The sequence below is a fragment of the Mesocricetus auratus genome, unplaced genomic scaffold (genome assembly GCF_017639785.1).
Source record: "Mesocricetus auratus isolate SY011 unplaced genomic scaffold, BCM_Maur_2.0 Super-Scaffold_100004, whole genome shotgun sequence".
Classification (NCBI taxonomy): Eukaryota; Metazoa; Chordata; class Mammalia; order Rodentia; family Cricetidae; genus Mesocricetus; species Mesocricetus auratus.
The window spans coordinates 87,594,414-87,618,783 of NW_024429189.1; the positions used below are offsets into that span (position 1 = coordinate 87,594,414).

General features: G+C 41.4%; 2 protein-coding genes across 7 annotated transcripts in view; one reads left to right on the forward strand and one right to left on the reverse strand.

The window, feature by feature from the left end:
• Tmem62 (transmembrane protein 62) overlaps positions 1-24,370 on the forward strand; it is a 41,464-nt gene that overhangs the window by 2,057 nt on the left and 15,037 nt on the right. The window contains exons 2-11 of one of the 6 annotated variants that reach the window (XM_040746132.1): positions 5,677-6,099; positions 6,343-6,454; positions 7,566-7,703; positions 8,956-9,001; positions 10,819-10,960; positions 13,533-13,657; positions 13,799-13,921; positions 15,128-15,283; positions 17,953-18,112; positions 24,188-24,301. In XM_040746132.1, the coding sequence (XP_040602066.1) occupies positions 5,920-6,099; positions 6,343-6,454; positions 7,566-7,703; positions 8,956-9,001; positions 10,819-10,960; positions 13,533-13,657; positions 13,799-13,921; positions 15,128-15,283; positions 17,953-18,112; positions 24,188-24,301 (1,296 nt within the window). In that variant the 5' untranslated portion in view covers positions 5,677-5,919. Of the gene's footprint in view, positions 1-5,676; positions 6,100-6,342; positions 6,455-7,546; positions 7,704-8,955; positions 9,002-10,818; positions 10,961-12,204; positions 12,226-13,532; positions 13,658-13,798; positions 13,922-15,127; positions 15,284-17,952; positions 18,113-24,187; positions 24,302-24,370 lie in introns of those variants that run through there. The other 5 variants (XM_040746133.1, XM_040746134.1, XM_040746135.1 and 2 more) reach the window with 5 other exon arrangements.
• LOC101842590 (endothelial differentiation-related factor 1-like) lies at positions 19,601-20,187 on the reverse strand. The gene is given in 2 exon segments (XM_040746138.1): positions 19,601-20,130; positions 20,133-20,187. Coding segments are annotated over 2 exon segments (444 nt in total). The 5' UTR covers positions 20,173-20,187; the 3' UTR covers positions 19,601-19,726.

A 24,370-nucleotide genomic window follows, 5' to 3' on the forward strand; every position in this document is an offset into this window, starting at 1 on the left:
TCTCTGTGTAACATCCCTGGCTATCCTGCAACTCACTCTAGATCCTCCTGCCTCTGCCTCCCAAGTGCTGGAATTAAAGGTGTGCACCACCACTGCCTGGCTATATTAAACATGTTTAATGATGAGTGCTAATTGTTATGGCCAGATGGCAGAGTCCCCCAAACACCAGCAAGGACACCAAATCCCATATGTAAAAGCAAAGAGCCTTTATTCAAGTTTGAACTTGGATTCTCCGGGTGTCCAGTGCATTGGCACAATCTGTGAGCTCTGAACATCTTGTGATCCTATCTACAATGGTTGGAATGTTCCTGGGTAGTGCCTGGGTGTCTCAGTTTGTGATCTTTCCTGGAGTCAGGTGTTAAACTGAAACTTAAGGCCAACTTCTGGTGTCTGTTGAGCCTGCCATGTCAAGTGTGTACCAAGTTGCCCTGGTCCCTACAATCACCAAAGTATTATTTTTTTGTTAATGAAAAAAATTTAATGAAAAATTTTATTGAAGAATGCTAGTCACTGCCTTATAGTTACCATTGCTATGGTGAAGCACCATGATCAACTTGGGGAGGAGAGGATCTATTTGGTTTACACTTCCACATTACTGTTCTTTAGCCAAGGATGTCAAGACAGGAACTCAAACAAGGCAGGAACCTAGAGACAGGAGCTGCTGAGGCTGCCACAGAGGGATGCTGCTTACTGACTGCTCATCATGGCTTGCTCACCCTGCTTTCTTATAGAACCAGAGTCATCAACCCAGGGGTGAGCCTACCACAATGGACTTCACTAATTAAAAGAAAACGCCATGTGTACTTGCCTACAGCTTGATCTCGTGGAGGCATTTTCTCAACTGAGGTTCCCTCCTCCCTGATGACTATAGGTTGTGTCAAGTTGTTAAAACTACACAGCACAGTCACCATGATATTTTTAATTTTGTCTCCAGTCTCATACAGAAATGAGTCATTGGTGTCCCCATAAAACATACCTTTTTGCTACAGATAAGTATAGGTGGTTTTTTACCGGAAGTTAAGTATCCCTTATCCAAAATTCTTAGAATTAGAAGTGTTTTGGATTTGGGGTTTATTTGTTTTTGGATATTGGAATGTTTTCACATCCATACTGAGATGTCTATATAAGATCCAAACCTAAACACAAAATTATCCCCTAGGTTTCAAAACTAGAAATCATTTCTAATTTGTGCTTTCTAGTTTTTCTTAAAAGAAGTATGTACTAGTATGAAGATCTAATTTTAATTTTCTTAATTTATTTTTATTCTATGTATACGGGTGTTTTGCCTTCATGTATGTCTATGTACCACCTGTGTTCAGTGCCCAAGGAGCCCAGAAGAGAGAGGTGGATCCACCAAAACTGGAGTTACAGATGGTTGTAAGCCAACACATGGGTGCTTGGAATTGAACCCAGCTCCTCTGGAAAGTGTAGCTAGTGTTCTTAACTACTGAGCCATCTCTAGCCCCCAAAAATATATTTTTAAAAAATCTGCCCATCTTTTAAAAAAAGCACTTTCAATGTCTTCCTGCTCTCCCAACCAGATGTGACTGGGCCTTTTCTTCCTGTGGGAGGAATAATTAGCTATATACTAAGCCTCTAGATGCAAATCCATTGGGATTCAGTAGATGTTATTTTTACTACTGGCTGGTTTTTAAATTTAGGAAAAATAGCTGTTCTGAGACTTGGTTTCTTCATCTACAAAATAGATGCCTCTATGATGGTTATGAAGGTTAATGGGATACTACCTAAAGTCCATAATTCCTGGCTTCCTATAGTACAGAGTTTGGTAATAGCTAAGTGTACTTATTTATTTATTTGTGGTTATCTTATATACTAAAGCACTTTCACTTGTGGGGGAAGGAGTCGGGGATCAGTGTTATAATAAAGCACAAGGGGAACCTTGGTGGATTTCATGGCAGGCAAGGGAAAAACATGCCAGGCAGACAGAGCTTAAGTGAGAAGTTTTATTAGAAAGGGAAGTGGGGGAAGAAAGAGAAAAGAGGTGAAGAGACACAGAGACAGAGAGAAGACAGAAGAGAAGAGGGAGACATGAAAAGTCCTGTCTGCCCCAGGGGAACAGCAGGGCGGGGGACGAAAGTGGGTGGACTTTTTCTTTTAAAGAGCCAGGGTCGGCCGGGCGGTGGCTGATGCTTTTAATCCCAGCACTAGGGAGGCAGAGGTAGGTGGATCTCTGTGAGTTTGAGGCCGGGCTGGAACGATAGCCTCCGAAACAATACAGAGAAACCCTGTCTCGTAAAAACCAAAAAAAAAAAAAAAAAAGAGCCAGGGTACACTAGGCGATGGTGGTGCACGCCTTTAATGCCAGCACTCAGGAGGCAGAGGCAGGCAGATCTCTGTGGGTTCAAGACCAGCCTGTTCTACAAGAGCTAGTTTCAGGACAGCCTCCAAAGCCACAGAGAAACTCTGCCTCAAAAGTCCCCTTCCTCAAAAAGAGAGAGGGGGAGGGGCAGGATTAACTGGATTACAACAATCAGTAAACAGTCTTTCCATTGTTGAAGTCTTGTTAGGCAATAGGGTCCCCAGCCAAGTGAGTGTCTGGAGTTTATTACTGCTTGGTATCCTTAGACAATGTCCATCAAGATTTGCCAGAAGACTTCTTTCTGCAGATCTTTCTAAATTTGTTCCCAGCCCCACTTAGAATCTGAGAGTCCTTGTTATCCCTACAAAAGACAAGCTTTCCACTTAAGATAGGTAGAGTTGATTTAAAGGTGTATGTGTGTGAGCATGTGTGTGAGCATGTGTGTGAGCATGCACGGAGTTCTTGTGCAGCCAGTGCTTTTTGATGCTGAGCCATCTCTCCAGCCCCTAGTAGAGTTTTGTTTTGTTTTGAATCAAAGGTTAGTTATTTTTATCTAAAATATTAGAGATCAGAAGTGGTTTAGGTTTTATTGTTTTGGCTTGAATTTTTTTCTGGATCTTGGAATGTTTTTAAATATATGCTGAATATTTGGATAAGACCAAAATGTAAACACAAACTTAATTTATCTTGAGCTCAAAGCATCAGACAAGCACCCTTTAAAGTCAGGTTCTAAAGTCAGGCTATTATTTTGGGTTTTTGTTTGAAGACAGGGTCTCTATATTGCCCTAGCTGTCCCGGAAGCTGAGTTGAACTCATAGAGACCCACCTGTCTTTATTCTAATGCAAGGAATAAAGGTGCCCAACACCATGCCCAGCTTTTTAAACTCTGCTGAGTTTTAATTGAGATTTTTATGGTAATATTATATGTAAAGAGTGGGTGTTCTTTTGTTGGCTTTTGTTTGTTTGTTTAGACAGGATCTCACTATGTCTCCTTCACTGGCCTGAGCCAACTTGCTCTCTGTCTTCCCCACCACTGTGGCTAAAGGCATGCCACCACACCCAGCCGAGTGTTTAGGCTTTCTATATATGTCATGTTGGGTAAATTATTCATCCCTGGCATAAGTTCTTCCTAGCTGTGATGAGATTTTTCTTTCATAATATTTTTTTAAAAACTTGTCTGACTTTTTTTTTTCAAGACAAGGTTTCTCTGTATAGCTTTGCCTATCCTGAAACTTGCTTTGTAGACCATGCTGGCCTTCAACTCACAGAGATCCATCTGCCTCCTCTGCCTCTGCCTCCTGAGTGCTAGGATTCACCTGGCCTGACCTTCTATTTATATTCATAAAATTAATTTATGTTATATGTGTTATAATTTTGCAAGTGGGGGACCTTGACGGATACCATGAAGGGTGAGGAACAAACATGCCAGGCAGATAGAGCTTAAGTGAGAAGTTTTATTAGAAAGGGAAGGGAGAGCTGCCTGCCTCTGTCTCCCAAGTTCTGGTATTAAAGATATACACCACCACACCCCACCTAAAATATTTTTTAATATTTTTTAATTTATTTATGTATTGTGTCTACAGTCTTCTGCCTGCATGCCAGCAGAGGGCACCAGATCTTATTCAAGGTGGTTGTGAGCCACCATGTGGTTGCTGGGAATTGAACTCAGGACCTCTGGAAGAACAGTCAGTGCACTTAACCGCTGAGCCATCTCTCCAGCCCCCCACCTAAAAATATTTTTTCATTATATTTTGTTAATTTTTTTTTAGAAAAAAGCTTACTTCACATGTCAATCCCAACTCCCTCTCCCTCCCCTTCTCCTGCACCCCTACCATGCCCCCCCAGCCTCTCACCCTATCCCCACTCCCTTCCACATAGGGGATATCAAGAGTCTGTCATTTCATTCAGGGCAGGTCTAGGCCCTCCCCCAAGAGTCCAGGCTGAGAGAGCATCCCTCTTTGTGGTATGGACATACAAAGTCCATTTGTATGCCAGTGATAAATACTGATCTACTGTCCAGGGCCCCACATGCTGTCCAAGCCTCTTCACTGACACCCACATTCAGGGAGTCTGGATCAGTCCCATGCTGGCCTCCCAGCTGTTGGTCTGGGGTCCAAGGGCTTCCCCTTGTTCAGGTCAGCTGTTTCTCTAGGTTTCATCAGCACATTCTTGACCCCATTGCTCATCACTCCTCCTTCTCTATCACTGGGTCCCAGGGGTTCAGTTCAGTGTTTAGCCATGTCTGCCTCTGCTTCCATCAGTCACTGGATGAAGGTTCTAGGATGGCATATAAGGTAGTCGTCAAACTCATTATCAGGGATGGGCATTTAAGGTAAACTCTCCACTATTGGTTAGTTTGCCAGTTGGTGTCATCTTGTAGATCACTAGATCTCACTGGTGCCAGATCTCTCTTCAAACCTATAATGACTCCCTCTGTTATGGTATTTCTCATCGTGTTCTCCCCTATTCTTCCCCCAACTCAACCTTCTTGCTCCCCCATGACCTCCTCTCTCCTCCTCTTCTTTATTTTTGCTTTTACTATGTTTGTCTCTGAGAATGGGTTTGTGCAATTTCCAGTGCATTGTCTACAGAGACCAGAAGAGGGCGATGTATCTCTTGGAGCTGGTGGTCAGGAGCCACCTAAAGTAGGTTCCGGGAACCAAACTCTTAAGCTTCCTTATGTTTCCTGTTTACATCAATGGCTTATAGTCAAGAAATGCTGAACGAATTGAAATTGGTATAAATTCCAACACTGACAATATATTACAAGGAAATAAATTTTTTTTCGTATGAAGGAAACATTTATTTGAGGCTGGCTCACTTATATAATTTCAGTTCATTATCACCATGAAGGGGAGCATGTCAGCATGCAGGCAGACATGGTGCTGGAGCAACAGGAAGTGGACCGGTTGTCACACTGAGTGAAGCTTGAGAAAAGGAACTCAAAGCCAGTCCCCACACTGACACACAGGACATAAAAATTTTTAAAGCACTAATTGTGTAAAAATATTTGTTTTGAATAGCAAAACATAATAAAGAGTTGAAAGCCAACAGTAAGGGAGTGGTTAGATAAATTAAGGCCAGGTGCAGAATCTAATTCTCCTGCTCTCCGCCTATGGGAAATATTGACAGACATACCACAGTGCCATAATACCATGTAAATGAGTCCATATAAAATCAGGTTAAGGAAAAAGATGATTTCCACAAAGTAGGAAATCCTGTAGGGTTATGTTATTTAAGAAGGGGCCAGAGTGAGCCACCCGTCGCATTTGTACTTTAAGAGGCGTTCTCATTCATGCTTTGATTCTCACAAGCACCCTGCACGCACGGAAGGTATCATTAACTTCGCTTTACAGGTGCAGAGGCCGCACCTCGGAGGTCAGGGATGCCTGACCCTGGAGGAGCCAGGTGACGTGCTGCCACCCGGCCACCCCCTCGCTTTGCTCTTCTGGTCCTCACTACGTTGGCTAACCACGGGGATCCGGGCGGCGGGGTCGCCGAGACCGGGGCTGAGGCGACGTGCGGCGGTAGCGGCGGCGGCGAGCAGACGGCCCTAGAGGCCGGAAGTGCGGGCCAGAGCGCACCGGGGCTGCGCCGCGATGGCGGGCGTGCTGGCCCTCCGGGTGGTGGCCGGATTGGCGGCGGCAGCGCTGGCAGCCCTGTTGTTGGAGCACTATGGCGTGGCTGGGCCACCCTCGCCGCTGCCGAAGCCCCGAGACGCCCAGAGACCGTACCCCGCCCCGGGATCAGGAGCCCACAACGTCTTCTGGGGTCTGCAGGTGATGCGGCTGGAGGCTGCGGGAGGCAAGGGAGGGTGCTGGGATGGGCAGCTCAGCTCGGGAGGGGGCCTCGGTCGCATCCAGACAGGAGGGTCAGCGCCCTGCGCGCTCCTTCTCCGGGGTTTCGTGGTGCATCTTTTTCTCTCCTTTCCGCGCCGGGAACTTGCTGGGCCACACCTGTCGGTGCGGCTCTTCCTGACTCAGATAATGTGTATGTCTATGTCCAATGCCTGCTTTTGACAGATATCCGACATTCACCTGAGCAGGTTTCAAGATCCAGGCCGAGCGTTGGACCTAGAGAAGTTCTGTTCGGAAACTATTGACATCATTCAACCAGCTCTTGTCCTGGCAACTGGTAGGGGGGATTCCTGTGTTGTGGTGGTGGTGTTCTGTGGTCCTTGGTGGTAGAATGGGCAGCAGGTGTTTGCTTGGGGGTTTGGGAAGTCTGTGGACGCAGACTTTGAGTTACAGGCAATGGGACTTTTAATTGCCTTTACCAGTTGATAATGGAGTCAGGATCCAGGCTAATTGCTTTGCTATCTCAAGGTTTTCTCAAAGCAGTAGTTATAAGGTTTGTGATGCGATTATGACCAACTGTTGTCTGCCGTATTTGTGGGGCGTGTGTGTGTAAGGAGTGTAGATGGTGATGATGGTACTGACTGATGTTCTGCTGAATTTGAGAATTAGGAAAAGCCCTTTAACTGGGAATTTTTAAATTCTCCTTTGCTGACTTAGCATTTTCTGTTCAAAGAGGTTAACCTTATGTTTTCAGTTGCTTTGCGGATTCAAGTGACTTTATCCCTTGGTAGTTCTCTGACTGCATTAACTATACTCTTCCAACCTGTGCACATGTGCCCCCAAAGTCTGGGGCAGAAAAAAAGCTCCAAGGTGTGTCTGTTCTTTCTTTTGGGTGGTTCAGCTGCCACTCACTCTACTGTCCTCTGTTAAGATGAGGTTATCAGTCCTCAGATAACGAATAAGCCCCTGTTTCAGGTGTTCTGTATGCTTTCTTAGAAATTTTGGCGTTGCATTCTTCAAACCACACCTTCCAGATTGGTTTTTGTTCTGAAAATAATGCTGCTTGGTCACAGCATAAATCTTGATTTGGGATTTGGAAAACAACTGTTGCAATAGGTAATAGTCACTTGCCAGAATGTTGCAACATCTCATAAAGGAGTTTCGTTTAGTCTATTGATGAATTTTGTACTGGTCTCTTTAAGACATGTTTTTCAAAACTCATTTCTAATATCACAATAGACTACATAAACACTGTTAACCTATAATAATAGAACCCTTGCTGAGACAATCTTGTTAGTTTAAATGTCACACTTTTGACATATGTGGACTCATGATTGATTTTATGTGTGTATACCGAGTAGTTGAAGAATTTGTGTTCCTTCAGCATGCTTGTTTGTTTGAGCCCCCTGGAGTTTATTTTACATTGCAGGTCAATTCTATGTAAACAGGAGACCTGACAGATGCCAAAACAAAGGAACACTTGGGATCCAGACAACATGAGGTAGAATGGCAAACTTACCAGAGAATTCTGAAGAAGACAAGAGTCATGGAAAAAACCAAGTGGCTGGATATCAAAGGAAATCATGGTAAAAGCCAAGAGCCAATGAGAATTAAGCATATATATGCATATGTGTGTATGTACATATATGCTTCAGAAACATAGATTTTCTAGTTTACATTCTAAAGTTATAAAATGGGAAATTGTAACATAAATTTAAACATAGTGAAGGCCTCATCTCTTATACATGGTTACAACATATGACATGTTAAATATATTAAAACTTCAGAGACAGTTAGATCTCTGTGAGCTTGAGGCCAGCATAGTTTATATAGTGAGTTCTAGGTCAGCCAGGCTTCATAGTAAGAGCCTGTCTCAAAAAAAAAAAAGAGCCAAAACATTTAGATGCCACTGTAGCCTTTCAGTTGAAAGTTAGTCTCATGGTTTCTTCTTTACACAGGAGAGTTTTTCAGAAATTCTTGTGGGTAGATGTTTAAAAAAGAGCCCTACATTTTGTTAAGTGAAAGAAGCTAAATCTATATCTTCATACTGTATGATTCCATTTATATGACATTCAGGAAAAGATAAAACTATAGGAAAAGGCAGACTGTGTTTGCCAGAGGTAGGGATAGAAGGAGAAATTGATTTTAAAGGCATTAAGAAAAATTTGGGTGTGATTAAACCGTATTTTGGTTGTGATCTTAGATATACCACGATGTATTTGTCAAAATCCATAGAACTGAGACTGAGAAGATAGCTCAGTTAGTTGATAGAGTGCTTGCCTAGTAGATGTGAGGCACTTGGTTTGATCCCCCAAATTGGGTGTGGCAGCATTCCTGGGGTAGAGGTAAAGGCAAGAGCATCACAGACAGATTCCAGGTCATTCTCTCTAGAATAGAAAGTTCCGGGCCAGTCTAGACTAGAGACTTTGTTTAGAAGCACTTGTTATGGATGTATAGATCAGGCATGAATTCTTTTCTTTCTGCCTCTGTAATCCCATGATTGAAACAGCAGCAACAAAATGGGTATGCTGAAGGAGGTTGAATCAGAGTTTGAGGCCAACATGAGCTACCTAGAAAGCTCCAGGCAAGCAACAACAGTCTAGTCTTAGAACTTTCAAATTGACTTGTTCTGAATAAAGTTACAATGTACCTACTATTCTTCAGTAAATTTGGTGCCTTAAAGCTTCCAGATAATCTGAGTTTGGTGAAGTTACTGTTTTTAAAATATCCAGTTGAGTGGCACTCTGCCATTTAAAGTGTTATAGAAAGTGCTGTATTCTTATGTCATTAACATGTTTGCATTTTTTGCATAGATGAATATTTCCTTTTTTCTTTTAGATGCATATAACATTCCAAGTCTGGAAAGCATCACGAATTATTACAGGTACCTGAAGAACACAATACAGACTACTAAATATAGTCTGTCAAAGGGAGGGTACAGTTCATTCAATGATGAATGAAATCATTTTTAATAGATGAAATTTCTATTTAAAGAACTTTGGATAGCCAGGCCGTGATAATGCACACCTTTAATCCCAGCACTTGGGAGGCAGAGGCAGGCAGATCTCTGTGAGTTGGAGACCAGCCTGGTCTACAGATCTAGTTCCAGGGCAGTTAGGGCTGTTATACAGAGAAACCCTGTCTTGAAAAACCAGAAACAAAAAACAAACAAAAAATATGAACTTTGGATAATTTAGAAAATGTGTGTGTGTGTGTGTGTGTGTGTACGTGTATCTGCATGTGTGTTACAATCAGCCCTTTTTTAAAAGTATTTTTCTCTGCTTAAATACTGTTTAGATTTTGCTGTTCCCCAGGTTGGTCTGAAACTTCTAGTTCTTCCAGCCTCAGCCTCTCATGTCCTAAGAGTATAGTATAGGTATGAGCCACTATACCTGCATACCTGACTATCTCTTTTCCTTCCTTCCTTTTTCTTTTCTTTTTTTTTTTTAAATAAAGAGTCTCACTATGTAAACCAGACTGGCTTGGAACTCACAGAAGTCTGCCTGCCTCTACCTCAGGAATGCTGGGATTAGCAGTGTGAGCTGCCACACTCAGTTTCCTTTAATTTCTTTGGTTGTAGTTGGTACAAAGTAGAAGTCATTTATGTCAGGGGTTGTAGCTGGACTTCTGAGGAGAGTGGGTTTTCAGAATACTGAGATATTGATTCTGTCAGCCTCTGGAGTGACCACAGAGATCAATGGTTACCCATGGCTGTTTTGTCCTTTCATCTGATTAATAAAAACATTATGTTTTCTTCATATGTCATGAATGTGATTTCACCTGGACCTCTGTGTTAGAAGCAGTCTGTAGTTTCAGTGTGCTGGGATACTTCTTTTGGATGCAATTTAACTTTCAGCTCTAGGCTATTGAGGAGTTTTATTGTGCTTTGTCGTTTAATGCAATACTAGGTATTCAGTAAGAGCTCTTCACTAGTTGTGTGGTTTCAGGAATCGAAGAGCTAGTGCTAACAAATGGCCCCTGCCTTCAAAGAACACATATTCTATTAATACTTGAGGGAGGGAAGATGTGTCAGGAAATCATTAGGAAAGAATGTAAAGGAACAGCTGATGAAGTACTACATTGTTTGGTTCACATGAGAATCATTACAAGAAGTCAGGAAAGGTAGAGATTGTCACGTGGTAGACACAGAGAAGGCCGTATAAAAGGAGCAAAATGCTCTTAAAAGATGGGATGTGTGCAGGAGAGTTGCCCAGAATAGATTTTTAATAAAAGTTCCCAGGCCTTTCTCCTGGTGTTTGTTGTGCTGGGTATTGACCACAGGGTCTTGTGCAAACCAGGCATGGTGGTGCACATCTTTAATCCCAGCCCATAGAAGGCAGAGGCAGGCAGATCTCTATGAGTTTGAGGCCAACCTGGTCTACATAGTGAGTTCCAGGACAGCGAGGGCTACATAGTTAGCACCTGTCTCAAAACAAAAAACAAAAACCCAATAATTAAATTAATTGATGAAAAAATTGCATTATCTTTTTAGCCTGGCTTAGAGTGATTCTACCTTCCTAGGGGTGGTCTCTTGGCCAGGTGATTAACCTAGTCCAGTTGGAATGCTAGGTCTCTGTCCAGCCTAAGGTTCTGTTCTCTTGACTAGAAAGAATTTTCTCTTGATGAGTTTTTATTACTATTATAACATGAAATTTTCTCTTTTTATAATTGCACTAAAGCCCTCCTGTCTGTATCTTTTAGGAAATATTCTGCTGTGCGTAAGGATGGCTCTTTCCATTATGTCCACAGTACTCCCTTTGGCAACTATTCTTTCATCTCTGTGGATGCTACCCAAAGGCCAGGGCCTAAGAGACCCTATAATTTCTTTGGAATTTTAGATGAGGTATGAGTTGAAAAAATTCACTTTTCTTTGTAGTTTACCTGTTTTTACTTTTTCTTGAATATATTTGGACTGTTTAGTTACTTTAAGTAAACATGTTTTTATCTAGATATGCTCAAGAAAAAGTTCACTGTGGTTACAAATATGTCTAGAAGCTACTAGCTACTTCAGACTTGTTACTACTGTCCCTATTCTTATCCCAAAAGGTGAGAAGGCAGCACCTTGCTTTCTATATTTATTTAGCAAATGTTTGTTAAATATGTATTAAGTATAGGTTACTGGGTGGTGATGGTGCATGCCTTTAATCCTAGCATTTGGGAGGCAGCTTTGTGAGTTTGAGCCCAGCCTGGTCTACAGAGTGAGTTCCAGTATAGGCTCCAAAGCTACCGAGAAACCCTGTCTCAAAAAAACCAAAAAGAAAAAAATATATAGGCTGTTTTCAGCAAGTTACAAAGCATATAGCTTGGTATCTTACGTGGTATATTGTTAAATACCCACAATTACTAATTAGTGATCTACATTTTTTTCTGACAAGAGAACAGCTTAAGCATTTTGGCAAGGCTAAGTGAAAATTGTCGTTCATAAAGGCACATCTAAGAAGCTTTCCTTGTGTCTCAGTATAACAGATGCCAGTTCCCTATTTGATGAGCACATGTTCTTACATGAGATACATGTGCCTGTTTATGAGTAAAAGGAGCTAAGATCAAGTAAGTTCCTAAGTGTTTCATCTAGTATTAGAGCATCTAACCAGTCCAGAAAAAAACAAAACTATAGTAAATGCAGGAGTTTCCAAGTACTGAAAGAGGCTCAGAGTTATGTGAAGGTTCTAGAAGTAAAGAATACAGGATAAAGTTATATTTTGTTTCCTAGTTAGCAGGTGCCTTTAGTGAGCTGGCAAACTTACATTAGAGTTTTAAATATACAATGCACAGATCAAGTACATAAAAAAAATCAATTGTAGTGTTACCTAATGCAGAATCCCTGGTCTTTTGTTATTGTTATTTTAGATTTATTTATTTTGTCTTATGTGTATGAGTGTTTTTTGCTTGCATGTATGTATGTGTACCATGTGCATGCAGGGCCAATAGGAGCCAGAAGAGGGCACCAGATCTTCTGGACCAAGAGTTACAAATGGTTGTGAACCACCATGCGGGTGCTGGGAACTGAACTCAGGTCCTCTGAAAGAGCAACAGGTGCCCTTAACCACTGAGCCATCCCACCAGCCGGAGTCTCCCTAGTCTTACACCAGTTTTACCAAATTAGAAAGGGTAAGGCCAGAAATTCATTACTCTGTCTATGTTATAGATACTATAAGTACATATTCTGTATGTGCAAATTATGTTTTGAAATCGGTGACATGAGGTGTTTTAAATATGGTAAAATACATTCATTTTAAGTGTTTGAAGAATTTATATGCTATTGTAACTTTCTTACATGGGCAGCGGTAGTGCACGCCTTTAATCCCAGCACTTGGGAGGCAGAGGCATGTGGATCTCTGTGAGTTTGAGGCCAGTCTAGCCTATAGGACAGCTTGGGCTACACAGAGAAACTCTGTCTCAATAAAATAAAAAATAAAATAACTTTCTCACAGTCAAGACTTAGGATTTGTCTACCACTCTAGAATGTTTTCTTGTAGAATCTGTCATTACTCCCATGGCACAAATGGTTGATTTTCTATCAGCATGCTTTTATTTATTCTAAAATTTTAGTTAAATGTGGTCCTACAATATGCACTCTTGGGTTTGGCTTCTTATTCTCAGTGTGATGCTTCTTAGATGTGTATATGTGGTTGTGTCCGTCCTGAGTTCTTCACTTTTTACTGCTGGTAGTATTCCATTGTATGGGTATATTATACTTTGCTGGGGTTTCTAATATTTGAGTATGTTGAACAAAGATGTTAAAAATATTTAGGTTTATCTGTGGACATCATAATATATCTGTATGTTTTGGAATTTTGGCTTAGAGTCTCTTTTAAGAATTGTGAGGTGCCGGGCGTTGGTGGTGCACGCCTTTAATCCCAACACTCAGGAGGCAAAGGCAGGCGGATCTCTGTGAGTTGGAGGCCAGCCTGATCTACAGAGCGAGTTTCAGGACAGCTTCCAAAAACAATACAGAGAAACCCTGTCTCGAAAAACTAAAAAAAAAAAAAAAAGAATTGTGAGGTAATAGTATACAAAACTAAAAAGATTAGGTGTCTCATTAAGGGGATAATTATTCTCCCCCATTCCTGATATGGGGGATTAAACCCAGGGTCTCATGCATGCTGCTAGGCAAAAACTCTGCCCTGAGCCACATTCCCAGCCCTTCAATAGTAACTTATCCTTCAGTTTCATACAGATCAAATGTAGGTAGTGCTTGCCCTGCGCACTATAGACATCTTAGGATCAAATGGAATATAATCTAAATGAAAAGCATTTGAAACTGACAGACAAGCGTTTAGGCCATTACCTATAGAATTGGGGCCACAGAGACAATGCAATTATTGTTATAAACTTTTGGGGAAATGTTTAACCGTTGGCATTGGATTTTAACCTGAGCCCCAACTACAGATTCTTCCATTTTTCTCCCATTCCAGAAACAGATGGAGGAACTCTTATCATTCTCCAAGAAAAGTAGCCAAAGCAACCAGACAATTTGGTTTGGACACTTTACAACATCTACTATCCTTTCTCCATCCCCAGGGATCCGGACAGTAATGAGGTGAGGCAGACCTCTAGACCCTGAACTGGCTATTTCTGGTTATTTCTCATTGCTGAGCCTGTTGGTTTTCTGAAGAGACTTTCTTATTAATTTGGCATGCAAGTTGTCTTTGTTCATTTATTCTGTTTGTTTTTCATTTAGTTCAGCCACAGCTTATTTGTGTGGGCACCTCCACACACTTGGTGGACTGATGCCTGTTTTACACACTCGTCACTTTACAGGCACTTTGGAACTTGAGGTGGGAGACTGGAAAGACAATAGAAGGTAAGGAAACTTCCCTACAAATGAAGTTTACACATGTTTTGCTAAAGCAGTGATATTTTCTTATTAATATGAAAGGTGATCTCAGGAAAATTTTGTGACAATTCTGTTGGTTTGGTTTGTTATTTTGGAGGATAGTTCTCACTATGTAGCCCAAGCTAATCTCTAATCCCAGCACTTGATAGGCAGAGGTAGGTGTGTAATGTTTAGTCTTCCTGCCAACTGCTTGGACTCTGTCAAACTGTCTGAACCCCCAAATAACACACAAGACACTATATTAATTATGAAGCTGGTGGCTGTTTGCTTGGTTTCTTATCGACTAGCTCTGATTTGATTATTAACCCATAATTACTAATATAAATTTTATAAGAACTTATCTTTTTGAGGACACACTCCTGAGCACCCTTTGCTCCCGGGAGATCACACGGCAAGAGCTCTCCTCACTGCAATTCCCAGAATCCTCCTAGACTCCTAGTCCCACCTATCTTGTTTCCCTATTGGCCAGCAGTGCTTTATTCAAACTAATCAGACACATATTTACAGAATGATGTCTCCCAACATAGATGGATCTCCATAAGTTCAAAGCTAGCCTAGTCTACAGAGCAAGTTCCAGTACAGCTAGAGAGAGCTATACAGAGAGACCCTATCTCAAAACAAAACAACAAAAAACAAAGTCAAACCTAAGTACTGTTTAAAATAAAATGAACTAATTTTAAAAGCATTTATTTTAAAATCAAAACATGCAGGCATTGTTCTGGAACACTGTTAGATTCATCACCTCAGTCAGAACCCAGCTGACCCAGCAGATGTGAAGGACAAAGCTGTAGAAAAGGGGGAGAAGCAGGAAGCAGCATCACCCTGCTTCAATTCATTGTATAAAAAACCCTAGTTTTGTGCTTCTTACATTTGTTCTCTGTTTACTTTCAAACCCCTCCCCCCTCTTTTGGAGACAGGGTCTTGTGTAGCCCAGGCTAGCCACTATCTAGCTCACCATCCAGCCAAGGATCACCACAAACTTCTGATCCTCCTGCCTCTACCTCCTGAGTGTCTGGATTCCAGGTGTTTACCTCACACCTGACTTGTGCAGCTCAGGAACCCAGAGCTTCCGGTATGCTAGGCAAGCATTCCACCTACTGAACTACATGCTTAGTCCACCTTCAAGCTTAGCATAAGAAGTAACTGAATTCCCTACTCTCCTTTGGTCTCCAGGTACCGGATCTTTGCCTTTGATCACGACCTCTTTAGCTTTGCGGATGTAACCTTTGACAGGTGGCCTGTGGTTCTTATCACCAATCCTAAGTCACTCCTTTATAGTTGTGCTAAACATGAGCCACTAGAGAGGCTCTTCCATTCAACACACATCAGGTATGTTTCAGTAGTTCAAAATTTACTTTCAGTTTGAAATGGATGAAAAATGACTCACTGTGATTGTATTCTCACTTCTGTTTGTTTCAACAGCCTAAACATGTACACTGTTCACTGTTTCATCCATATATATGTGTGTGTGTACATATTATATACACACACATGTATGTGTGTATTATACATATAATATTCACAATATATGGACATATATGTGCATATATATATATGTAAATAATTTGTGAGTTGGGACTTAGATCCAGGGCCTCATGCATATCAGGCAGGTGTTCTACCACATTTCTAGTCCCCTAAAATGTAACTTTTTAAAAAGCTGATAAAATCTTTTAAAATCATCCAGAAAACTCGTAAGCTAATCATTATTTTTTGTGTATTTTATTCCAGTCTTTCTATTCACATGTTTACATTGCCATAACATATTACCTTATAATTTATATTTATTTATTCATATTTATTAATTATTTGTAGGACTGGGATCAAATTAGGGTCTTCTATGCTATAGTTCACACCAGAAAGTTGCAGTCCACTACAAATAAAAGGACAAATGAGAGCCCTTCTTTTAAGCCTGAGTCGGAGGCTGTGAAGAACTCTAGGACGAGTAGGGTTTATAAAGTAAAAACCACAATCATACCCTGGGAGGCGAGTGGGGGTCAGATGCTCCAAGGCTTGCTTGCCTTGGGTTTATTGAAACAATGGTGTGGCTGCCTGGGATCCGCCTGCTCAGCAGGATGTGCTTGGTGGGGTGGGAGCTGTGGGGGGAAGCTCAGGAGGGAGTTCACTGAGAACAGGACAGAGGTTGCCCTGCCACAAGCTGTGTGCCTCAGTCCCACACAGCCTACTTTTAGAAATTAGTATTATACATCAGGAACTTTTTTCCCCGTTTTGCTGAATAACCCATCAGAAAAGCAAAAGTTGCATAATCCTGATGAAATTCAAAATGTAGTTTATATATGAATTTGGTGGTGTTTGTTAATAGAATTATAATGAGAGCATATTTTTGGAAAACATCTTTTCAAATGTAAGATGACTTTTAAAAATATATTCTTTTGAGTAAGAGAAAAAATATATATTCTTTTGAGTTTTATCTTTAAAAGTAATCTAAGCCAGGTGTGGTGACATCATCTGAGAGGCTGAGGCAGACAGACCAGCAATCCAAAATCACAGCTCTGGGAGAGCACAGTGATGGGATGAGAAGTGTGTTTGCCATTTCTAAAGAGCTGTTGTGTTGTTAGCACCTCGGAGCGTTTCTTCACACACGGTCTCCAAATAGACAGGTCTTAACATTCCCATCATAAGGCACAGACTAAGCAAATTATCGTCTTCTTTGTGCACAGAGAACAGGCCACAACTTAACTACTTAGCAGTTTTATTTAAAAGATGTTAGGATTGTTCTTACCGAGGATGAAAATCTGGTAAAAGTATGCTCCTCCAAGCCATGTGGTGGTAGTGCATGCCTTTAATCCCAGGGAGGCAGAGGCAGGTGGATCTCTGTGAGTTCAAAGCTAGTCTGATCTACAGAGCGAGTGCCAGGACAGCCTCCAAAGCTACACAGAGAAACCTTGTCTCAAAACCCTTCTTTAAAAAAAAAGTATGTTGGGGGGGTTGGGGGGAGGGCACGGGAGGAGGGGAGGGAAAGGGAGAGGGACCTGGAACTGACTTGTGAAGCAACCTTGTTTCTTATCTAAATTTAAACTGGAAAATAAAATAAAAAAAATTAAAAAAAAGTATGTTCTTCCCACACTTGAATGATAATGTAGAAGTGGGTGAAAATTCTTAGGAATTTAAATTTTTATTTATTATTTTTTATTGGGGGAGGAGCATGCAACTGTCACAACATGCCTGTGGTGGTCAGGGAACAACTTTTTTTTTTTTTTTTTTTTGGTTTTTCAAGACAGGGTTTCTCTGTATTGTTTTGGAGGCTGTCCTGGAAGTAGCTCTGTAGACCAGGCTGGCCTCGAACTCACAGAGATCCGCCTGCCTCTGCTTCCCGAGTGCTGGGATTAAAGGCATGCGCTGCCACCAATGCTGACTAGGGGACAACTTTTAGGAGTTAGTGCTCTCTTTCCACCTTGTGGATTTGGAGGATTAAACTCAGGTCATCAGGCTTGGTAAGAAGTCACTGAGCTGTCTCAGTAGCCCTCCCATATGAATGTTGATGAAGACTGGATGAATGACATCTGGTGTTATCTAAAAGGCCTGGCGGCTTAGCTCTGGTTACAGCCTTGCTTTTTCTGGGCGCTATGACAAAAACCAAATGAATGCATTATAGGCTTGGCATTAGAATAACATGGTGTAAAATCTCCTTGGTAATCTCTTCCTAAGAGTAAAACCAGAAATTCAGGAATTTCTTCAGAATTTTTAGTCTACTCTATGTAGATTTGTAAAAACAAAAACAAAACAACTGATTTTGTTTTCTGGGGCTTAGGGTGTAATTTTGTGGTAGAACACCCATGTGTTCTACCTAGCATGTCCTTAACACTACAAAAGAATAGTTTCTAAGTTCTTAACAGTTCGTGCAGAGTTGCACAAGGTCCTTGCAGTTGTACAGTGTGGTTCTGCCTGTACTCATATATCCTCAGTACTGTTTGTTCTTCTCTATACAAACAATGTTCTATACCTAAAATCATGCATTTTTCCATATGCTCTCGTTTTAGAATTCTGGCCTTTTCCTTATCTCCCATCACTTCTGTCAGTGTTAAGATCAATGGAGTTAATGTAGGCCAGGCTGATCATTTGTCTGGTCCTATCTTCATACTGAAGTGGAACCCTAAAAACTACAGTAATGGGACACACACCATAGAAGTATCCGTCCAGGTAAATTACTCATATTTAGTTTGTTATATCATTGATTGAGCTCTTGCCACAGTGAACTCTGATTTAGGTTTTATTGCTCGTCAGTTGGTAATAAACAAATTTGATAAACAGTGAACAGTTTGAATACAGAAATTTTAGCATGTTCTTTTGGAAGTTACATTTTATTTATTTTATGTGTCTAGGCAGGGAGAACTGCAGGGACCATGATTCAAGTGTGGCGGCTAGAGGACAATTTGCGGGGCTTGGTTCTCATTTAAATACACCATGTGGGTCGTGAGACTCTGACTCAGGGTTAGACTTGATGGCAAGCACCTTTACCCACTGAGTCATCTCACTGGCCCCAAAAGTTTTCTTGTCCCCTGTGATCTGTCTCCTTCCATCTTTTTTCCCAGGCAATCACTGACCTGTTTTCAATCTTACACGTGTAACTTTTAAAAATTAAAGCCTGGTTAGGTGGCACATACATGTAATTCTAACTACTCAGGCAACTGAGGGAAAAGGACCATGAGTCTGAGGTCAGCCCAGGTAATGTGGTAAGAGACTATCTCAAAATAATTCAATCTACTGACTATTAAATAGGTAACTTGGTCCTTTCACTCATCAGTGATAAAGTTCTGTCCTTTTAAATATGTCACATTAGATAAGTGTGTGTGTGTGTGTGTGTGTGTGGTGTGTGTGTACACTCATGCTTATGCATTTGGTTGATTCAAATCAGAATCTAAACAAGGCTCACATGATAGCAATTAGCTGAATACTTTCTTCCCTCCCTCCCTCCCTCCCTCCCTCCCTCCCTCCCTCCCTCCCTTCCTTCCCTTTCCTTCCTTTCTTCCTTCTTCCTTTCTTTCTCTTTTGTTTTTCGAGACAAGGTTTCTCTGTGTAACCCTGATTGTCCTAGAGCTTTCTCTGTAGACCAGGCTGGCCTCAAATCAGAGATCTGTCTGCTCCTGTCCTGAGTACAGGAATTAAAGGTGTGTACTACCACACTACCCAGCAGTTTCTTCCCTTTCTTTTACCATATAGGCCTTCTCCTCACCTCTGCCTTATTGTCCTCCTCCTTCTCACCTTATTTTGTAAAAAGTGTTTCTCATTTTCATGTATGTGATCTGTATGTTAATGTATGCATGTTTGTGTATGCGGTTGCAGGAATACATGCATATAGGTGTGCATGCATGTGAAGCCCTTGGTTGATGTTGGGAACCATCCTTATTTGATCTTCCATCTTCTTCATTGAGGCAGGCTCTCTCAGTCACAGCCAGAGCTTGTAGATATGGCTGGTCTCCCTAGCCATCTTGAGGATCCACTTCCAACTTCTGAGGTTGGAATTACAGGCAGGCAGGCCAACATGCCCACTCAATTTATGTGAGTTTTTGGTATCAGTTCAGATACGTTGTGCACAAGGACTTCAATCACTGAAGTCTACTTTCCCAACCCCTGCTTTTTTTTTTTTCTTTGCAATGTTTTGTTTTGTTTGACAGCAGGTATGGGTTAAGGGGGCACACAGGCCTGACCCTCGTGCTCTGTTTGACCATGTGAGGAGACCCACGGCAGTGCTGGTGGTCCTGGGGGACCAGCCAGAAGAGCTCAGCCGGAACCACTGGCTTCGAGGCTTTGTGTTCATTTCGCCTTCGGCCCCTTCTCGATAGGCTTCCCGATGTCCTTCCCCCGGAGCTTGAGGCCTATGGCTCTCTCAGTTTTGCCCAAAACCTGGTTATTCGGAATGGCCCGTCCACTTTCATAGTCTGCGACGACTTGTGGCTTTTCATTGATTTTCGTGGCCAGGTCCTTCTGCGTCAGGCCCTTGCTCTGACGTCCCCGCTGAATCACTTTGCCCACCTCCAGGGTCACCCTGTCATGATGCAGCTCCTCTGTCTCCCCGTCTAGCTTGGCTGTGTTCTTGGTCATGGAATGCTGCTTGTTCTGGCCAGCAGCCCATTTCTTGGATGTCTCCACATCTTGTCCTCGTCTCTGAGCTGCTAAGATGGCCTGCTTAGCCTTGGCCTGTGCGGCCGTGGGCCCTTCTTGCGCAGCACCGTCACCATGTCCCAGTCGCTCTCAGCCATGGCGTGGCGGGGGCGGCGGTCCGTCCAGCAGCTCACCCCTGCTTTATTTTTTGAGGCAGGGTCCCTCACTGAACTGATATGCTAAATTGGTCAGCTAGTGAATCCTGGGGCTCAGCCTCTCCGCCTCCTCCCCCTAGTACAGGGGTTACCCATGTACTTGTTTGTTTGTATGACTATTTACGTATTTATGTTTGTATGTGTTTATATCTGTGTAAGTGTATACCAGCATGTATATACCTGTACATACACAGAGGCTTGAAGAAGGTGTGTCTGTTCTCTCAGAGCTGGAGGTGAAAGGACACCAATCTTGTTATATGAGTGTATCCATACCCTATTCTTGGTTTTATCGTATCTATAGCCCATTTCTGGCTTTTTGCATGGATTCTAGGGATTGAATTTGGGGGTTGCCTCAGCAGCAGCATTTTACCAACTGAGTCATCTCTGTGGTCCTTCCCTTATTCTCCTCCTCCTTCTTTTAAAACTCAGGGTCTCACTATGTAGTTCTGGCTGGAACTCACTCTGTAGACCAGGCTGGCCTCAAACCTGTCAGAGATCCACCTGTCTCTGCCTCCTGAGTGCTGGGATCAAAGGCGTGCCCTCTTGTTCTTTACTTCTCATCTTCTCTTCTTGCTGTCTGAGTCCTGCCACTGCTTCTCCTTGGTGCAACCTCAACCCCATCTCCTTCAGATTCAGTGTGGGAAGATGTACCATACATTCTTCCCACCGGCCTGGTCCCAGAGCTGTGTCAGTCCCAAATGAACACGCAGGATGCTATATTAATTATGAAGCTGTTGGCTGTTTGCTATGGTTTCTTAATGGCTAGCTCTGACTTGATTATTAACCCATGTTTTAGAAGGACTTATCTTACCGAGAACACCAGACTTGCACCCTCTCCTCCAGGGATCACATGGCAACTCTCCACTCTTGACTACATTTCCCAGAATCCTCCTCAACTCCTAGTCCCACTTATCTTGCTCCCCTATTGGCCAACAGTGCTTTTATTTATCAACCAATAAGACAACACATACACAGAAGGACTTCCCCTATCATCTCCTCTTTTCTGCCTAATAAAAAGAAGGGTTTTAACTTTAACATAGTAAAATATATAACAAGGCAGTTATTAAGCAAGAACTATAAATACAATATTTAGTCCATTAACATTTAGCAAAATTTAAAGAAAATATCATCTATCCTATCTTTGTGAGTCTAAAGTCATATGTAACTTATCTTTTATCATAACTAAGGAAAACTGTAATTATAACTATCTGTCTTCAACTCCATCAAAGACCACAGAAGGATAATATATAAACACTAGAATTGAAAGAGACGTCTCGCTACCTGGACAGTCACCCGAATTTCCTCTGTAACGTTGGAGCATCCATCTTTAGCCCATAGGCCACAATGCGTCTGGCAGACTTCTTAGCAAAGCAAGAAATTTCAAGCTGTCTATCTGCATTGTCAGTTTGTCAGTCATTTTTCTGTGTCCTACAGAATGTCTGACAGACTCTTCCATGAAGCATGAGCCCTTTAGGATTGTCCAAGTTAACAGTCACTTTCCTGTGGGTCCTGCATGTCCAGTTTATACAGCAACAGTCAAACAATCCAGGCAAGAGCAGTTTCTTGCCCAAATGGCTAATCTTGCCATGTTGAAAGCAAACTCCATAACAAGCTTCTTCGATGCCCATCTTCCTCTCAGACGTAATTGGTTTGCCAGGAATAGTAGTGTCTCACTATCATGAAAAACCCTAAACCATTTAAATGCCATATATTCTGTAGGTCTTTGAAAGGTTTGAATAATATCTATCCATCTTAAATACATCTCTGTATATCTAAAAAAAAAACCTAACTAACCTAACTATAAGTTTTGACTATTATAGGTAACTATCTATAATCTGTACTTAATTATACATTTCATTTTATTCTTTTTTTAATTTCTTCTTTATATATTTCATTTTAAAAGAGCTGTATAAAAATAATATTTAAACAGAGGAGGATATATATCACAAAATTGACCTCAAATTTGTATCAGTAAATGAAAATCCATACCAATACAAAGTATTCATTTCTATATCATATTCCCTTTTTTTCACTTTAGAAAAAGATTAACTGTGATCATTACCATTTGTAAGCAACCTCATTTAAATGAAAACAAAATTTTATAAACAATATTTGGGAATGCTTCCTGCTGGTTGGGGGGTGCTGTCCATAAGATGGGGATCATGACAAAACACAGAAACCTGGCTAAGTCCTTGTTTTTGTAGTCTGTAAGGCTGGATCATCTCAGCTGTTTTAGATGTTGGATCACCTGGAGGTCTTGCTTCATCAAACCATAAAAGTCTGGAAGGAATCCATAGCTTTTCATTTTCTGTGGAAACACAAGCAAAAACACTTTTCCCAAGTAACCTGTCCTAATATTTAAATTTAGAAATCAAAGCATTTTTAAAATATATAAGTTGGATTAATTCAGTAGCATTTCTTTTAGCATTTGTTGCTATTTCCTTAGCAGTCAAACGATTTAAAGACAACACAATAGCATACAGTATCTAGACTCTCTTTGTACTTTTCATCTTTATATGACTTTTTTATTACTATTTCTTTTACTTTTATTTATTTTTTCTCTGAGACAGGGTTTCTCTGTGGAAATTCGCCTGCCTCTGCCTCTGGAGTGCTGGGATTAAAGGCTTGTGCCACTACACCCAGCCATTATCCTGTTTCTTTTTCTCTTCCAAATATATATGTATATATATGGAGAGAGAGAGAGAGAGAGAGAGAGAGAGAGAGAGAGAGAGAGAGAGTTTTGGGTTTTTTTTGTTTTTCAAGACAGGGTTTCTCTGTGGCTTTGGAGGCTATTTTGGAACTAGCTCTTGTAGACCAGGCTGGCTTCGAATTCACAAAGATCCTCCTGCTTCTGCCTCCCAAGTGCTAGGATTAAAGGCATGTGCCACCACTGCCCCAAAACCTATGTATATTTTTTAAACAGACTGTAAATCTTTTAGAGGTTTTACTTCATCTGAATCTGCCTTTACTGTAAATCTTTATTTTTTTTCTGGCCACGAGTCTGTTATCTGCTAAACAACATTGCTAAAATCAAAGCTGTGGCTGTTTAACTGCTGTCTTTCCAAGATAGCAGGTGTAAGTTTCCCATCAGCACTGGCTATGCAAGTCTCTGTTTGTCTCTAGCAAAACAGAGCCCACCTGAGAAAATTCTGCTACCAAGAAGTGGTGCTTCTCTCTGTTCTGTTTCTAAAATCCCTTTTAAGCTTTTGTCATTCTACGTGGAAATTCATGTTACATGTTGCAGACACCATATGTACTGTGCATTCTTTCCCGCCAGCTGCCTGGGTCCTGCCGCTGTCTCAGCCCTCAAATAACAAACGAGATACTATATTAATTATGAAGCTGTTGGCCGTTTGCTATGATTTCTTTTTTTAAGATTTATTTATTTATTTGTTTATTTATTATGTATACAGTGTTCTGCCTACATGTGTGCCTGCAGGCCAGAAGAAGGCACCAGGTCTCATTATAGATGGTTGTAAGCCACCATGTGGTTGCTGGGAATTGAACTTAGGACCTTTGGAAGAGCAGTCAGTACTCTTAACCTCTGAGCCATCTCTCCACCCCCCTTGCTACGGTTTCTTAATGGCTAGCACTGACTTGATTATTAACCCTTACATACTAATATATATTTTTAGAAGGTCTTATCTTACCGAGAACACCAGACTTGCACCCTCTCCTCCCAGGATCACATGGTGACTCACCATTCTTGACTACATTTCCCAGAATCCTTCTTGACTCGTAGTCCCACTTATCTTGCTTCCCTATTGGCCAACAGTGCTTTATTTATCAACTAATAAGACAACACATACACAGAAGGACTTCCTCCATCAGGAAGACAAGGCGGGTCCTGAAGCCCAAGAAACCTTTGTTGCTGAGAAATTGTAAACAGATGTAAAGTCAGAACCTACACATATTTAAGTATGCCTGTAAGTTGCTTCTTAGCTGTGTTTCTAACTAGGATTCTGCTGGAAGAAGTAAGAGTGCTCACCATATATTTTCTACGCAAGAGAACACTCATCTCACATTTGATCCTTTGGCATCATTTATTCTACTTACTGACCACTACATTGTGGTAAGTAAAGTCAATGAAATGTTACTTGTGTTACTGGATTTGGTGAATGCAAAGTTCTAAATAAAATTG